At 35.9% G+C, this 19,073-nt stretch overlaps 1 protein-coding gene across 4 annotated transcripts in view; it reads right to left on the bottom strand.

Annotated features, from left to right (window-relative positions):
• Nucleotides 1-303: 303 nt before the first annotated feature.
• Nucleotides 304-19,073, bottom strand: part of LOC125657548 (transcription elongation regulator 1-like) — a 22,148-nt gene continuing 3,378 nt past the window's right edge. For 2 of the 4 annotated variants that reach the window (XM_056150385.1, XM_056150383.1), the window contains exons 3-21: nucleotides 15,901-16,056; nucleotides 15,175-15,316; nucleotides 14,265-14,309; nucleotides 13,687-13,826; nucleotides 11,328-11,457; nucleotides 11,056-11,192; nucleotides 10,864-10,958; nucleotides 9,527-9,666; nucleotides 9,212-9,254; nucleotides 8,733-8,898; nucleotides 8,002-8,210; nucleotides 6,931-7,081; nucleotides 3,935-4,138; nucleotides 3,623-3,802; nucleotides 3,229-3,405; nucleotides 2,203-2,286; nucleotides 1,704-1,804; nucleotides 1,085-1,145; nucleotides 304-662 (exon numbers count right to left, since the gene is read on the bottom strand). In XM_056150385.1, the coding sequence (XP_056006360.1) occupies nucleotides 522-662; nucleotides 1,085-1,145; nucleotides 1,704-1,804; nucleotides 2,203-2,286; nucleotides 3,229-3,405; nucleotides 3,623-3,802; nucleotides 3,935-4,138; nucleotides 6,931-7,081; nucleotides 8,002-8,210; nucleotides 8,733-8,898; nucleotides 9,212-9,254; nucleotides 9,527-9,666; nucleotides 10,864-10,958; nucleotides 11,056-11,192; nucleotides 11,328-11,457; nucleotides 13,687-13,826; nucleotides 14,265-14,309; nucleotides 15,175-15,316; nucleotides 15,901-16,056 (2,502 nt within the window). In that variant the 3' untranslated portion in view covers nucleotides 304-521. Of the gene's footprint in view, nucleotides 663-1,084; nucleotides 1,146-1,703; nucleotides 1,805-2,202; nucleotides 2,287-3,228; nucleotides 3,406-3,622; nucleotides 3,803-3,934; nucleotides 4,139-6,930; nucleotides 7,082-8,001; nucleotides 8,211-8,732; nucleotides 8,899-9,211; nucleotides 9,255-9,511; nucleotides 9,667-10,863; nucleotides 10,959-11,055; nucleotides 11,193-11,327; nucleotides 11,458-13,686; nucleotides 13,827-14,264; nucleotides 14,310-15,174; nucleotides 15,317-15,900; nucleotides 16,057-19,073 lie in introns of all 4 variants that reach the window. The other 2 variants (XM_056150384.1, XM_056150382.1) reach the window with 1 other exon arrangement.

The following is a 19,073-nucleotide window of genomic DNA, read 5'->3' as shown; positions in this document are numbered from 1 at the left end:
AGTTCTTAAACCTGGAACCCGTTCTCGTGATGCATACTTGGCGTCCGGGATAACCAGGAATTAGTACTTATGTGAAGAACGGCGGTCTCAATGCACTCTATGTCTGGGGCGCATGTAGAAATTTTTTATCATTTGCCAGGTACTTTATATTGGTGCTGTATTCGGTGCCTCTGGCAGTCGCATGCTAGTCAGAAGATGCTCCAGTTCTTGTGCGATATACAATTACGTTAAATTTGAAACAGTTGAAGTTCTACCAACATAAAACGCCTCTTATAATAACACCCATAAACATAACAATTTGTAACCAGTTCAGAAGTTTTATTGTCTAGAGTAAAAAACATAAAATGACAACAAAAATGTGGATTTTTCATAAAATGTAAACCATTTGTTACACATAAAACATTTGATATTATGATACCTTAACAAATTAAAACGCCAGCTGTACATTTGTAAGTACGATGAAAACAGCAAGATGATTGAACACAATATCTAACAGTCTACAATTGTTGCCATGGAGACCCTCACTTAGTGGATCGTCTGGAGGGTTCGGAGGCTGTGGGAGGGGGAGGTATCCCCCGTCTGTGTAGATCCTCCACGTAGGCCAGCAGGATCTTGGCTCTTTCTTCTGGTGCGCATTCCAAAACCAGGTAGCGCTTATCATTCTGAAAAGATCAAAGTGTCCATATACTACAGGTTTCAGACCTGTAAACCGTGACAGACATGTAAATCATGTAGAAAGATCAATTCATTTACTTTCACAAGTGCCCTCTAAGAAGTAGAGACGTAAATATCACTAAGTATAACAAGAGTTGATCAGTTTATTTTATTTTTGATAGTAAAGAAGTTTATTTTGCAATGATGTAAAAGAATAGGGAGTATATGAATTACTTGCAAATGAAAATGCCAAAAACTCTTCGCTGACACATACAAATTGTTTTGAGGTTTGCTCTACGTACTTTAAGTCGATATGTAAAGTTTTCATTCAATTTACACCTGATAGGATATTACTTTCGATCGTTGATGATCTTGATTCACCAATATACTACTATGTTTGGAATTTATGCAGTCTCTTCCTTGAACTAACCTCTAAAATTTTCTCTATGTCTTTGAGATGAGAATCGGATTCCTCTATCAGTTTCTTAGATCTGAAAAATAATGGTAGGAGACAATTTAACACAGAATATCCATACATACAATGTATAAAACAACCAAGACAAAATAGAAATGAGCCAGTACGGTTTGCAAGGTTTCAACCTAAATGTTTTTATGGTGGTTAGCTAAAAATTGAATTACAAATCCCCCATATGCCGATGAAAGTGCATTAAAGACGAGAGGACAGTGGACCACAACACTAACCTTAATCCCTTTATAGAGACATAAACTATTGTATCATCAAATTTGTGTTTTCCCCCATAGGTTTCACAGTTTACATAACACAAAAATACCCACGAATTTCAACCCTCTATAAACAAAAGACATTGAAATACAAGTAAAAATGGCAACTCCTCGACCACAGAATCATATTTAATTTTTCCAAAAACCAAGTAAAATATACTCCATGGAAATAAACCATTCTACAGTCGACGGCCCTAAGCCTCAAAGTCTAGTTTTGGCTGAACATGTTACATTAACTGCTTTATGAAGTTCCAATGTACACCACAGAAATATGCTGACAGTTGATAGATGAACACGGAGTAACTTACTTGTATGTGATTAGCTTGGTCTCCTTCAGCAGTTCTCGGAAGTCTGCTTTGGCTTGGATGTACTTCTCATGGATATAGTCACTAAATTCCTTCTCTCTCTTCTGCAAAGTTCAAAGATTTCACAAGTTAAACACAAAGCATCCATACTTGCAATTATTTGAATTTCTATATTCAACAATAGTTTCTTCATGAAATAAATTATGTATATCATGTACAGGACGTCCAGAGATAAATCCTGTAGAAGCAGAATTTTTCGTGAGGATTTAATTTTGGCATTATTAGTCAAGAGTGATAAGATCACTAAACTTGAATATTGCAAACAATTTATTCCACAGCGGAGGTAATAGTTATCTTTCTTGGAATTATAAAGTTGCTAAAATTAGTTCTCCTAAATATATATATATATACCCATTTTTTGTGGGAAAATTACTAAATTTGTGTCTTGCTAAAAATTCCACTTATATGGTATTGGAATATTATTTTGCACTCCTCTACTTACCCTGTCACTTGAGGAGAACTTGGAATAGCGAGGATCTTCTTTGATGACCTTCTTCACTTCCTTCCAGCCTGCCACCAGACTGATCTGTACAGTAAAAAAAAAGCCTTGTACAACACAAATTGTCATTACACGCCCTTATAGCATTTAACATACATGTATTAGGGCTGTCATGGTTCCAAAAATAATCGGGTCAGGTCAGTTCTAAATTTTTCACTTCGGGTTCGGGTATTTCGGTTCGGGTCTATATAACTATTTTAAGAATCTAATATACAGTTAAAATCAAAAACCTTTATTGTATTTTGTCACAATAATTACTCGGGGACGTGGACGGTTTAGACTCGACATCCATGGTACTAGAAACAGCATTGTCACTTCTACTCGTTTCCATCCATGCTTTCAATGTTTTGTCATTGACGATGTTGCTCCTGTGGTGTATTATCAATGCGTCTGACATATCTTTCATATACTGTCATTATTTGAAGTTTTGTCCACAATGCCATCATTTAACAATTGATCAAAGTACAGCCACCTTTGAGGATTTTGACGACATAATGATTCTATTTTAAAAACCAAACCCGAACCAAAATACGGGAAAATGGAACCGAACCCGACCCGAACAACACGACCCATGGTTTTCGGTTATTTCGGGTACCCGTTGCAGCCCTAACATGTATACAAGTTAAAAATAAGTTACAGAAAAGGTTAACGAGTGCACTAGCACAACTCCAATAATGGTCACTCAAGATTATAAAGCTCCCCAAAATGCTGTAAATCACATATTTTTATTGTCTGTAAATAATTTATATTTCTATTGACTGTAAATAATTTATATTTCTATTGTTCTATTGACTGTAAATCATTTCTATTTCTATTGACTGTAAATTAATTAGAATTTTCTTGACTGTAAATCATTTAGATTTCTATTGACTGTAAATCATTTAGATTTCTATTGACTGTGAATTCAAGAAGACTGAGTCAATCTCACAAATACAAAGTGATTTACAGTTGCACCTGTTTTTGACTTACATTAGTCTCATCCAACAGTTTATGGAACATCTCTTTGTTTCTCTTGAACAGACTTTCTATGTGTTCCTCAAAAATCTTCTCTTTTTCTTCACGGTCAAGTAACTCGGCCAATTCCCAGCGGTGATCCTTCCGCAGCTGTTTACGGGTGTCACGCCATGTTGCCTCAGAGTTACGTACCTACAAAAAAATTTGACATACAGAATATAAAGAAAAAAAAGAAAGATCTTCCTGTTGTGTTTAGAATGATCTGACAATTACCCACTTCTTCTGTTGTAATTTCTCCGTCAGAGATATATTCCCCAAACATTTCAAAAATACCAGGTCCACTAGGAGAGAGTTAAATATAAATCACATACCAGGTCCACTAGGAGAGAGTTAAATATAAATCACATACCAGGTCCACTAGGAGAGCGTTAAACAGCTGGACTGCCTCATCCTTTTTATGCTGCTCCCTCTCCTTGTCTCTTTCCCTCAAGGAACTGGACAGGGACCGCTCCACTTCCTCCGTACGCTTTCTTATACTGGCCTCAATTCTTTCCTGTTTCTCGCGTTCTTTTCTCTCATCATCAGAATCCTGGTAGTAATTGAAGGTTATTTATTTCCTAATATCATCTCTTATAGTATATACATGCATGTTCGTAACGCAGCTCTGTGAAAACCTTCAATACAGAATTACACTACTGTTATCATAATATCAGATCTCTACCTCATCCTTCTCCTTTTCTTTGTCTTTCTCCCGCTTGTCCTCCAACTTTCGGACATAATCCTTAAACCAGTCCTCACGGCGTGAACTGCTGTCTACTGCTTTATAGCGGGGATCGGAGTCGATCTTACGTTTTGTTTCACTCCAGCGCGAATGCCGGTCAATGTCTGATGTCTCCTTCAGAAGTTGGATGAAGTCTGCCTTCAGCTGAAAAACAAAATAAAACATCAAAGTGGGTGTCTTAATCATAAACGTCAAATCTAAAATGAAGATTAATGACAAATTCTGTGTTTTCTAATCATTCCTGAAATACAACAAGTTTTATCTAAAGATAGCACAGTTCATAGAGGAAAAAAAATAATGCATGAATTACGGTGGTTTTAATTTCAATATGTTTGAAATTGAAGAACTTTCCGTGAATATTCAACCATTGAGAACATTATGTACATATCAATATGATTCATCTTTCAAATGCGTGCCATGCACACTAAACCCCATTTTCCTTTTCTTTAATAGTGAATTTTACCATCATGTTTGTGATCAGTAAATTTGTTGTAATACAAAGAAAGATAATTCAATACGTTAAACTTCGGACACAAGGGAGAGGACACGAAGTACAAGCTACCACTTTCTATTTGTTTGGTGGCAACAAGTAATTAATTCCTGTTTCCATTTATACCACTATACCTCATCAAATGCGGTGACAATAAAGTAAGTCAATTAATTGCTTGATTGCGTTCAAAAGCCAATTAGCACAAAATGGTTAAATTTTGGATTTTTAAGCTCACAGCTCCAACACCCTTTTTAATGAATAGATGTTTGAATTCCCAATGATCCTCACTTAACCCAATTTTCACACAGTCAGCTCGAGTTCTAATCATTGTACATTTATCTTCAGAGAGTAACTGTTTAAATTCATGGATTACATATCCAGAGGTTTTTTTAAATGCAGTTATGGTGACGATCGACATTGAAAATCATAGGAAACCTGTGATGAATCACAAAAAACTTTATTTGCTTTTAAGAATGATTTTTACATTGTGAATGATTGATAATGAGAAATTCAAAGCCCTGTGAAATTAAAACCACCGTGAAATGTATCCACAAATAAAATCATGAAATTTTATGCACATGGAATCAAAAACATTTACAGTATGCTAATACCATTATCAGCTCTTATTTTCTAATGATTTAAAAATTGTACAGATTTCACTTTTATCTGATAATGGCATTCTCTGAAACAAAAACTGTATTAAAGCATTCATTGTAGACAGACAGAGGATTTCTAATCATAGATAAGGACATTTTATTTTCATATCTTTCTCTAAATCTTTGTTGTTCAATAAATGTAAAATGATATTTTTCTAAATTGTTAATTTAAAGATGTAGGACATTCAATATCTAACAACAAAATTTTATACAGAAACATTTCAGACAGGGAAATCATTATATACAAGCTTTGTAACATTATTCATTCTTCATATAGAGGTACGTATGAATAGAAACAAATGTTTTCATTTGTTTCCAAAGATTTTCAAAATTCACTGTACATTGTAAGTTTGAAATAAACTGCTCTCATTTATTGAACCAAGTTCCTACTTCAGAAAAAAACCAAAACAAAAACAAATGAAAGCATTTGTTACTATATACCTTCATCTCAAAACAAGGTAATTGACCTCAAAAATCATCATAAAATGCAACTATTTGTTGGAAGATAATAATTTTTCTGATATTTCAACAGTGAAAAAAAAATATTCAAAGCTGGTCCAAATTATTGGACCGGCTCCACAGATTTTCAAAAAAAGAGAGAAGCAAATACCAGTTTAACGATTGGCTGGTTCGCCGCTGTGGGTACAAGGGGCGCTCCTTAACCCTTCTGATGTAGCCTCTTTGTAAAGGGACAATAAGGTTAAGACAAAATCATAAGGTTGCATCATGGACAAAAATAGAATTTAACTTACAGCAAATAATCTTTATTCAATTACTTTATCATAATCCAAAAATATTATTGTGATGTGCAATATCATTTACTTATCAATGACATAGAAGATAAGATCATTATCATTAAGAGTTAATACTGTTGAACATATATTACTTCAATAAAATGTGATTCAAAGTTACTGTAATATCAATGAAATTCACTTATTATCACCCAATAATGAATTCTTTCTAGAGAATATTAAACAATAGAGAACTGGATCTATGCAGTCTCCATGTGTTCTCACTTGCTTAATAGTCTCTCCTGAAAGGTGAAAACATTTATAATTATACACCAGGGCTGAAAAAAATAACAACATGTATGGAAATGAACAAAACAACATTGTGTATCACTCAATCAACATGATCACAGAATTAAATCTCAAAATATTATCTACATACACATGTATCATTACTTTAAATCAAAATATTATCTACATACACATGTATCATTACTTTAAATCAAAATATTCACAAACTGTGAAGCAACAAGTACCATATGTATATTATGCTGATAAACTTTATCATATTTAATAACAATATTGAAATGTACCATAAATGCAGTAATTACTAGTTATATTTTGTCTTCAATATTCCAAGTTATTGACTTCTACAACATTCCATGTAATTTTCAGTTTATATCAATTTGTCCTTCCTTGATCCCCATTATAACATGTCCTCTACATTACTATACAAACTTCCATATTAATGCATGAAATTTTTTTCTGTTAATTTTAAGACAGTCACAACTGAAAAGATATAGCTGTTTGGACATGAATTCAAAAGCTTGCATATCATTTTTATCTAGTTCTTTTTCCAGAACTTTCCTTTTTTCTTTCTTTATACAAAACCTTGCTGAACCGAATGAGAAACATTTTGATTCATGGAATGCCGTGAATCAGTTCATGGAATTCAAAGACTTCAAATCATGTCTTTGTACAACCGTCAGTGTCACGAGAGAGAATTGTACAAATCAACACAATGTTCACATTCTTACTTACGATCTTTAAAGAGTGACCTACCTTCTCTTTCTGACTGGATTTCTCTTCCTTTTCTTTACGACGCAAATCACAGCAGTAATCGCTGAAAACGCTCTCTCTTTCTCGCATTTTTTCAATTCCTTTGAATCTTTCGTCTTTACCATACTTTGAAGCGAACTCACTGAAGGATGACCTGAAAGACAGCAAGAAAGTCCGTTAGAACATGTTCAGATATTTTCCATACAGAAACAGTACTCTCTAAAAACCTTTGCCCTACATTGGAATTTGGATCTGCATTATACATGTGCCCGACTGTTGCCGTGTTATTTTTGAGATTGTTTTGGGTAATGATGTCTATTTGGTTTGGAGGTTTTAGTATTGACCAGATTATGCTAAATGTGGTAAATCTGGTTAATTGAGAAATTGCAGAAGAAATTGGAATTCAAACTACATAAGGCAGTCTGTACACTACATGCAATATATTCCATCACCTATTGTACAGATAATGGTAGGGAACATTACTAGTACTGTTAAAACTGACTGGCCCTTCATTTTAACATTTTTGTTGACTTATTTTATGTCTGTTAGAGAATTTTTAACTCATATTGAAACGTCACCAGTTGTAGGTGAAGTACAACACATTTAGCTTATGCTTAGTGCTCTGGGCAATAGCAGTGAGGATTCCTTAACGTGCCAATGCCTGTCACAACAAGGAACCTATGTTTTTAAGATTATATCTGAAAGGTCTGTGATTTTCACATCTGTATTACAAGTGAAGAGGGAGCAGACACTACACTTGTATCTCAGGTCCAACACCACATGGCATGAGCTGAGCCCAAACTAACAACTTCCCCATTATGAAGCAAATGCTCTGCAATAACTTGTATCTCTTTCCCCAAAAGATGCTTTGTACCAAGTTTGGTATAATTTTTTAAGTGGTTCTCAAAAGCTGAAAATCTATAGACAAACAAACACATAGTCCTATTAATACCAAGGAATCGGGACAAGATGGTAAGATACCCTGATACAAAACTCAAATACGGACAGATATAGTGAATTTATGGTTATAGCAAAGTGAAAGTGAAACGGCTGGTATAACACTCAGGTACTTACTTTCCATGTAACTTAGCCTCCTCAAGAAGTTGTCGGAAAGCATCCTTCTTTTCGCGGAGTTTCCTGTGTTTTTCGCGTCTCTCCTCCTCTGCCCGTTCCTTGACGTATTGCTCGAACACTTGCTTCCTTTCTTTGGACGTCAACAGCAGGTAACGCTGGTCAAACACAATTTTGTGCAGCTCTTTCTCCCACGTAGAAAATGCAGACACCTACAAGCAAGGTAGAATCACTCTACATTTACAGAATCATACTACACAAATCAGAAACATCTCATCATCATATACTTCAAGTTTCAAGTTAATTTGCTAAATCTGGTACAACCAGAAATCAATATCTATAGCTGTAAAGTACTGACAGTATCTTATTCTGTAAAACTTCTATACTAAATAAATTATCGTTTACAATTGAATTTTTTTTGAAAGTTCCTAATGTTTACAAGCTGTAGAGAACTGGTCTTAAGCAGCAGTGCTCTCCCTTTAAGTCTCTGTGTATAATTAGGCATCCAAATAGAATTCTAACTGGATCCAAAAAATGATATGTATTAATCACGCTATCAAACAAAAACACTATAAACAAATATACGAAGTCCAAAAAATGAATGTTCTACTTCATCTTCAACATTATCTCAGAATCATACTGAATATAAATAATTCTTAAGAAAAACAAAGCTTTCAAAAATCAATATATTTCCTTCCAAGTAAATCAAAGAGGAACATTTCTATATCTATTACCTCTTTCTCCGCCAGCATATCCCTGAACTGCTTCATGCGGATCTCCAGTGGAACCACAGCCCTCTGTCGCGCGGCCTGGACCTCGGCTTCTATTGCAGCTTCCTTACCTACGTCGATTGTCCGCGGTCCTCCTTCCTTCCTGTCCTCAGTTTCCTCTGGTTCGATCCTGTCAAAAGTCCAAGCATTTCAATAAACAGAGTGAACATATAACATAGCAGCTCATATATTACACTGCGGAGTTCACTATATAATGAAAAGCTCAGATATTTCGCAGTGAATCGTTCACACAGAGCAGTTTGCTGTCTTTCTTTGTAGAGTTGTTCTGAGATTCATGCATACAGAATTAGGGTTAGCAGCTAGTTTGCTGTCTTTCTTTGTAGAGTTGTTCTGAGATTCATGCATACAGAATTAGGGTTAGCAGCTAGCAATATGTAGGTTCTGAAAAACATCTGAACTGAATGCTACATGTATCAACTTACTTGGCCTTCTTGGCTTGGGGTTCCTCTTCTTCTTTGTCTGGTCCTGTATGCAAACATGAATCAATCAAACTTTCACTACAATTCAGAACTGGTAGTCATTTAGGAATGGGGTTCAATTTTCCCCAAAATGCTAAGTTTTAGAACCTCACCCCCACTCCTTGTGTTAACTGAAAATCCATCTTTCAATTCTCTTCATTACAGACAGTACAAATTTTTTTTTGCTTTTTTTCTTATCACAGTATTTTTTTTTTTAAATATGTGGTAGATTTTGAATAGAAATTTTAAGTAATAAAATCATACTCTCAATTTCTTCACCTTTGTTGCCGTCAGGTGGCCCCTGGATCATCTTATCCACGTCTGCTCGATTAAGTAGCTCCTCCGGCTTCTCCCAAAGCGAGGCTCGCTGACTTGGATTGTAGAAGAAGACTCTACCATCTCCTGTCCACACCACACACCTGTTGTATATATATATATCTATATGTATAGAGTAAACAGTCTCACATACACTAAGACACATACAAATCTCACACACACCAAGACACATACAAATCTCACATACACCGAGACACATACAATCTCACATACACCAAGACACATACAATCTCACATACACCAAGACACATACAAATCTCACACACACCAAGACACATACAAATCTCACATACACCGAGACACATACAAATCTCACATACACCGAGACACATACAAATCTCACATACACAGAGATACTGTACATATGAGTTTCACATACACTGAGACACTTACATGTATTGAAAATTGCACTTCATCATCCAAAAAATATATGCACACAATTTTTAAGCAGAGCTTCAGCACATACAGAAGACCATACCGAATTCCATCTGCAGAGCTGCCAACATTATGAAATGGAAAATAGTAAGACAGGGAGATCTTTTATGAATAAAGATGTAACCTGAGCAATTTTAGGCATATTTCAAATCCAAATTTAATGAATTTAGACATACTAATTGCTATGCATTTTACACCTGCAGAAGGTCAAATACATCTTTTATTGATTTTACTTTCTAAAACTTGTGTATAAAACCTTGTTACATTAGTATATTATATAATTTTACAGTTACTGTGTCAGTTATTCTGGCAAGTTTTTTAATGTCATTTTCCCCGCCGTGAAAAATGTTGAAGTTTATCAAACAGATAGTACACTTATCATACAAACTCCTCCTTTTTGACTTTGAAATGAATAGATGTTTACAGTGTACTTGCATGGTGTTTTTTGAATTACTGGCTCTATTAGGTTTTCTTCTTTGGGGGAGTATTGTTGTTATTTCCATCAACACATGCCTTACACTTAGTAACAGCTGCCATATTGTTTATTTCAAAGCATTAAAATGATCAAGATTTTTGTCATATATAGACTATGCAAACAAACGTAGTATTAACGACTATGGCTTGTTTTTTTTATAAAAGTAAAAACCAATGATGACAGCTCTATAACTTTTGAAAAGTCAACTAAGCGAAAATCGGAAGATATGTAGTGAAATCGTAGGCGTATTATCGGCCCTAAAATCGCAAGCCTTACGCCAAAATCGCGAGGGGGCAGCTCTGCATCTGTCATTGATCCTCACAGACTGAGAGTGTACATGGCAAAAGCTGTGTGAGAAATGAGCGATTACCATGGGGTTCCCGGTACAGGAGTACTGGATACAGGACGGGACTTGTCCACGTTCTTCTGTTCCTCGACTTTCTCTTCTGGCTCTTCCTTCTTCACCTGGCAAAAGAATTCAAAATTCCGATTTCATCAAACTTCACACTCCAGAAACTTAAATCTTCCTATAAACAATGATCAGTAAGTTTAATGCAGTCACCTCTTCTTCAGCCTCTTTTTCATTGGTCTCCATGGCAATTTCTTCACTGCTATCTTGAGGTGGAGCAGTGGTGCCCTCTCCACTGTCTTCAGGGGAAGTCACTGGCTGCTGAGGTTGCTGCAGCGCTGCTATTTTAGCTGCACAAGGAACAACAAAGTACATATATCATAACTGGAGTTCTGTGACACATGCCAAAAGAAAACATTGCATCGAAGCTTCCAAGATGAAGTTTGAAATAATGCTTCGTAAGCAATAGCTGTGAACTTCCGTACCTTCCCATTCCACTAGAGCAGGTGGTTTGTCCCAAGTGGACTCCATCTTGACTGCATTGTAGTAGTAGGACCTGCCGTCAGCGTTCTTATGTTCGGACCACTCGGCCACTTCTGCAGGTTTGGGGGGCAGCTTCAAACAGAACACGGTCATCAATACAATGCGTCTGCACAATCATGTTGTGGTTTTATTTTATGGAACTTAAGCTTTGATACAATTTCTTCACAAGATCAATATAACCACACAAAGTCAAAGCAAATTATACATCAATGTTATTTCTGTTGACACAGAGATACACTCTTTACTGTAAAAATTAAATTGTGTAAAACAAAGTATATATACATGTAACAAGAGGTCCATGGGCCACATTGCTCACCTGAGGTATCATATATTTACACATATGAAATACGGTTTCCCTTATTGTGGCAAAACCTGACACCCCAGGGGCCATGATTTCAACAAACTTGAATTTGAACTATGTCATAAAGCTTCAAACTTGAATCTGAACTATGTCAGGAAACTTCGATGTAAATTTGAACTCTTCTGGCTCAATGGTTCTTGAGAAGATTTTAAAAGATTTTTCCTATATAAACACATATAAAATATGGTTTCCCCTATTGTGGCCCCACCCGACCCCTGGGGGCCATGATATGAACAACTTGAATCTGCATTATGTCAGGAAGCTTCCATGTAAATTTGAACTCATCTGGCTCAATGGTTCTTGAGAAGAAGATTTTTAAAGATTTTTCTTATATAAACACATATAAAATTGGTTTCCCCTATTGTGGCCCCACCCGACCCCTGGGGGCCATGATATGAACAAACTTGAATCTGCATTATGTCAGAAAGCTTCCATGTAAATTTGAACTCTTCTGGCTCAATGGTTCTTGAGAAGAAGATTTTTAAAAGATTTTTCTTATATAAACACATATAAAATATGATTTCACTTAGTGTGGCCCCACCCGACCCCTGGGGGCTATGATATGAACAAATCTGAATCTGCACTATGTCATAAAGCTTTCATGTAAATTTTAACTCTTCTGGCTCAATGGTTCTTGAGAAGAAGATTTTTTAAAGATTTTTCCTATATAAACACATATAAAATATGATTTCACTTAGTGTGGCCCCACCCAACCCCCGGGGACCATGATAAAAACAAACTTGAATCTGCATTATGTCAGGAAGCTTCCATGTAAATTTGAACTCATCTGGCTTAATGGTTCTTGAGAAGAAGATTTTAAAAGATTTTTCCTATATAAATACATATAAAATATGGTTTCCCCTATTGTGGCGCCATCCGACCCCTGGGGGCCATGATATGAACAAACTTGAATCTCCATTATGTCAGCAAACTTCCAACTAAATTTCAACTATACTGGTACAGTGGTTCATGAGAAGAAGATTTTTAAATGACCCCACCCTATTTTTACACTTTTTGTGATTATCTCCCCTTTGAAGAGAACCTGGCCCTTAATTTGAATAATTTTGAATTCCCTTCAACTAAGGATGATTTGCATTAAGTTTGAATGAAATTGGCTTACTGGTTGTGGAGAAGAAATTTTTTAAAAAATTTCAGTGTATTTTTACTGATTTGCTATTATCTCCCCTTGGGTAAGGGGGTTGGCCCTCATTTGAACAATTTTGAATCCCCTTCACTCAAGGATGATTTGTGCCAACATTGGTTAAAATTGGCCCAGTGGTTTTGGAGAAGAGGTTGAAAATGTAGATGTTTAACAGACAGACGGACAGACAGATGACGGACAAATAGCGATCAGAAAAGCTCACTTGAGCTTTCAGCTCAGGTGAGCTAAAAAGAGAAAAGTAGGTTACAAGTATACACATGCTTCTTTTTGAGGTGGAGAGTTCCCCGTGATTTATAGGCTTTGTGAGGAATTGGAGATTTGAGTGGGCGTTACATGTATTTGCAAGCATCATTGACCTCTGAGAGCTGTTGGTGTTGTGGGAAGGATAGGGTTGAGTGATGTTTCCAGCTTCTGACCACTGGTTGGTAAAGTCAATGTGGCAAATACAAAGAACTGCATCATTGTCACCTCGTAGCTTAATGACACATCGACTGGGGAAAGAGAGAGGGGAGGGGGATGACATCACCCGAGTGATAGGTATGGACAACTCCTTACTAATGGCGAGTAGTTAATATTGAGGGGTGCTATCATTATCTGAGTGATAGGTATGGACAACTCTTTACTAATGGTGAGTAGTTAATATTGAGGGGTGCTATCATTACCTGAGTGATAGGTATGAATGACATTGTAACAGTGGTGAGTAGTTGCTATGGTAAAGTTACCCGAGTGGCGAGTAGTTGCTATGGTCGGTAGTTTACCTGAGTGGTGAGTAGTTTACCTGAGTGGTGGGTAGTTTATGGGCAGCGACAGCCTCTGGGACTTGTTGCTGCATTTCCTCACCCATCCCCTGATTGTTGGTTTGACTGTGTTGTAAGAATGGCGGGGTGAAGCCTGGTGTCATCATAGAGTTGGAGAAGCCTGGAGCACAAAGTACACAGAAACTAGTGATGTGGATCACAGACACCAATGACAGGGATCACAGAAACTAATGATAGAGATCACACAAACCAGTGACAGGGATCACAGTACTAGTGATTGTTACACCTTTAATGACGGTTGACCACCCAACATATTTCTCGTAAATGAGCGCTTGACTTGAGCAAAAGAACATTTGGAAAATTCCTATCCGTTAAGGGTTTCGGCATTTAGTACTGCTAGGGAATCATTCTGTTTAACCCCAAATGACCCAAACATTTAATGACCAAGTAATGTAGATTAGAAAAAAGTACATAAATTCAATGGAAACGATAATTCATTTTTTCAAGAAATATAAAGGCCATAAATGACACTTTTTGAATCTAACAATTTGGAATAAGATTGGGAACCATGACTTAATTTTGACCGCCCCCTCATTACCTGGAGTTTGTTCTCCATTGACTGCCGGTGTCTGTGAAGTCTGACCTGTAAACAAAAAATCGACAAGCTGTGGACTTAAAGTAATCACAGTAAAAGCTAGTATTTCATTGGTCTTGAAATGTTCTATTTATTCTCGACGTAATTTTTCCGATTATTCTATGCATTAAAAAGTCAGTGATCTCCCCTGCTCCTGTTGAGTCCCGTGTGAAGGGCAGCATTCTTCTATTGCAGTGTGGGACCCGTGAGGTTCCTTGTTTATGTATAAATGACAACAAGCTGCAGTAACTTCTGCTGTGTACGTTGACCTTGACTTGACATTTTTGATCTGTATATATAAATCTATGTTGTACGTAACTTGTGCCTCCACCCCCTCACCAACTTTACATTTCCTTTCCTTTCGTTGGTTGTATATTGTTTAACGTCCAGCTTAAGAATTGTTCACTCAAATGGAGATGTCACCATTACCAGTGAAGGGCTGCAAAATTTTGGCCTATGCTCGATGCTTATGGACTTCGAGCAGGGAAGGATCTTTATTGTGCTACACCTGCAGTGACATGAGGCCTCGGATTTTGCAGTCTCATTCGAATGACCACCCCATTTAGTCGCCTTCTACGACAAGCAAGGGGTTCTGAGGACCTATTCTGACTCGAATCCCCTCTGGACTTTTCCTTTGGTAATGTCTTACCTTTAGCCCCCAATATATGGGTATCACTAAGTAGTACAATGACCTTGGGGTCTCACTATTAAGTAAACTAACCTTGAGGTCTCACTAAGTAGTACAGTGACCTTGACATCTCACTATTCAGTAACTATATAGCACAATGACCTTGGGATCTCATTATGTCGCACAGACCTTGGGGTCTCACTATGTAGAACATTGAACTTTGGGGTCTCACTATGTAGTACTGACCTTGACCTCCATTTATTCCTGTGCTGGATGGTGTCCCTGTCTGTTGAGCAGCCATAGCTTCCACTTCTGCCTGGGTTATGATTTTAACATTTTCTGGTTTTGTCCATGCTGACTCTCTTGTCCTGGCATTGTAGTAGTATGCCTAAAAATAAACCAGATGTAAGTGACTACAATAAACAAAATGTACAGTGTGTGAAATATACAGTACTTCCCAAAATTACAGTATTACATACAGTAACACAATGAAAATCTAGCAGTCTGATACACATGAATGTGCAGATGATCTCAAGAGGTCAGCTGGTCTGTGCGTCAAGGTCACTACCAGGCCAGACAAGTTTTACATGTTTAATGGATCTTGTTGTTTTTCACTGCAAGTTTTCAGTTTGTACCACGTTTCAAAGTCTGAAGGTATGCATTGACACAAGTTGTCAGTTCGTAGGGGTTTCTATGTCTGAAGGTATGTATTGACACAAGTTCTCAGTTTGTACTGTATTTCAAAGTCTGAAGGTAGGTATTGACACGTGTTGTGGGAAAATGTATAACAGATATTGCAGTAGTAATGTGAAAACATGGAGATATCTGCGTTGTCATTGACTGAAGGTTTTCACAATGGATGGAAATGTTGCACTGAGCTACCTGTACAGTTCTGCAGCTTGATAGACAGATACTGGACAACACTAGATCTGGAGAGCTCACCTTAACCTGAATAATGAAAAACTAATTTACCTTCCCTTCTGCAGTTTTCGTCTCTACCCATAGTTCTTCCCCACCTGTCCCTGGGGGAGCCAGGGAGGGTTGGGGGAATCCTGGTGGTGGGACAGAGAAGTTCGGGGGTGGCATCCCCGGGGGAGGCATTCCAGGGGGCGGCATCATTGGAGGTCTCTGTGTGGATAAATATTGTATGAGATTAATTCCTGAGAAATTCTGCATCAAATTCAAATTCCATTCTGTAAATGCAAAAATCTAATTTGCAAATACTACAGTATTAACATTTACTACAGTAACTGTAAATGATTTTCACACAAACTTCAACTATAGTCAGTGTTGTCCTCCATTTTGTCATTTAAGGCAACCTAGAGTCACAGGATTATAGTGTCGCAGTTAGACAACTCATTCTCAGAGCCATGTAGTTGGAAGACAATTTGTCCTTGGGAATATTCTGCTTTTATAGGTAACTCCTTACTTGTATCATTAACTGATAAAAGTTTAAAGATTGCATTTATTTCAATTCATTAGAGTAAAACATAATGACATTCAAATAAAATATATTATAGGTCATCACACTTTTTAACATGAGACATACATATACGAAATCATAAATCAACGTCAGAAAATTGGAATTTTTCTTCAACAGAATCATCCAGAGATGGGGTAATCGTAATCAGTAATCGTAATTGATTACAATCGATTACATTTTTTTAAGTAATCGTAATTGATTACATTTGTTTTTAAAGCAAAGTAATCGTAATCAATTACTTTGGCAAAGTAATCGTAATTTATGATTGCAATAATGATTACAATGATTACTTTATATTTATATTAAAATAATTATTTAATAGATAACAGTTAGAGCTTATGTGTGTTATGTGTGCCATCATAAGATTTATCCATATCTATATGATATTATACTTACAGTATTTGCATGTATTCAATAGCAACTAAGGTCTAAATCTGTTTAAATTAAACTTAATAATCTGAACTAGTATACCCTGTATCATTTACTGTACATCTCATTGATCTATTGTTACTTAATGAGTATGAGCTCACTCCTAATTAGTAGTTCACTATACTGTGCTCTATTGTTAATTAGCATCTTTCATCTTTTCTGTGGATTTGTTTATACTAATACTTCAAACATAGATCACTATGGAATAAAGTGCACCGCCACGGCACATGATACGCCCGTCACATATTGTTAACATGAACATATCACCATGAAGAGATAGGTATGCATGGAACCAAATGTCAACCTTCCTTTAAGAATCTTACCCACTTTATGGCCTCATGTGACATTGCTTCAAATATTGATAATGTAAGCTTAATGATTTTTAAAAGGATATAAAAACATTTTCCCAAATGTTTTCAATGAAATGATTAAAGTGCAAGATAGCCCTTTATCCAAGCAAACAACTTACAATAAATGGGAGTACTCAAAAAGGTTGATTTATTCAACATATAAAAAAATACATATATCAGTATCTGCCTTTGTCAAATCTTCAAGTATAAAAGTAAAATATGCATGGTGATGTCAATATAAATAAATATAGATTAAAAACGGTTATTTCAAACACTGGTGCATCTCCTATGGTGTAGTTATTAATTAGAAAAAAATAATACATCATATATTTCTCAACTGGTTGTGTTAGACTTGAGAAATGTACATCTGCAGCTTTGCTCATTGTATTTTAAGGAATGAAGAACAATGCACAGCGTAATAAAACATCAAACATTAGTCATTATGTTTATTCTTAGACTGTAAAACTGTCATCTTAGTGAGACATGACAATCTGCACCTTGTTGTTGAGATATAAAATAAAAATATATTTTACAATATCATATTAATTCTTAAACTTTATACCAAATTAACTTTCAAAGTAATGGCTACCAATTAGAACTGTTCTAAAATTTGACAGATCAATTAGAAGGCCAGATTCCTCTGCCCAATTCCCGATTGCAAGAGATATAGATAGCACCTCCTTGATCAGATTGCTGTAACAGAAATCTTCTAAACTCATTAATTAATCTGTAATTTGACAGAATGCAATTTTTCTGTTAGCAAAATGCCTCCTGAATTGCTTGATAATTACACCCATGGGACAAGGAAAATTTCTCTTGTTACAGACACAAAAGAAATAATTTGTTTGTTATATACTGCTGTATAGTACAGTGTATATAATGAAGAATGTGTAGTTTCTTGAATTAACATTTTTTAATATGGTTATTGCAATACTATTTCATCTGTTCAGATTTACACAAATGCCCAATCTGCAGCTTTGTTCATTGTATATCTTTTTTCTGAACAATGCCACAGCCATAACAAAACATCAAAATACTAATCATTAAAATAGGCCTTTATACATATTGCAACCATTTGTTGTCTTAGTGAGAAATGATACTCTGCATATAGGTTGCTGAGAAAAAAAATTAAAAATTATATAGTACAATGTCAAATTAATTTTGAAAATAAAGACTAACCACAACAAATTCACTTTCACAAATAATTTCTGGTATATCTGCAATTAAGAGGCTAAGATCTCTCTGCCCAATTGCCTAGAGATAAAGATAACACCTGCTTGATCATGTTGATCAGAGATGCTCTACACAAAACTCATTAATTAGTCTTGTCAAAATGCCCTTTGCATGCTACTCCCATGGGACAAGTGGAATTTCTCATGTTATTGTTAGAAACAAAGGAAACATTACATAGGCTAAAAAAAGCTGTACAGTATATCATAAAAAAAATATGTGTTTTCTTGATGTAACATTTTTGAATGAGGTTTTCTACAAAACTCTTATATGAGTAGGGATTGTACCAATTATAACATACTTTTTTCAAAAAATCACTTCAACTAAATGTCACAGTGACCTTAAAGTACAGTGCGACACACCTTCTACCTAAGATGCATAAGTTGACCAAGTTTCATGATTCTAGATCAAATAGTTTTCAAGTTATGAGCCGGACAGGGTTTTACCATATTTGGCCATATCTTCTTAATTAAAAGTCACAGCGACCTGGTTTTAATGTGCGACACACCTTCTACCCAAGATGTATCAACTGACAAAGTTTGATTATTCTAGGCCTTATAGTATTTAAGTTATGAGCCGGACACGAAAAAGCTAACAGACGGACGGACAGACGGACGGACATGAAGGCCATAACATAATACGGCCCGTCTTAA

The sequence above is a fragment of the Ostrea edulis genome, chromosome 9, assembly GCF_947568905.1.
Source record: "Ostrea edulis chromosome 9, xbOstEdul1.1, whole genome shotgun sequence".
Lineage (NCBI taxonomy): Eukaryota > Metazoa > Mollusca > Bivalvia > Ostreida > Ostreidae > Ostrea > Ostrea edulis.
This window is presented reverse-complemented; position numbering and strand designations above follow the sequence as displayed.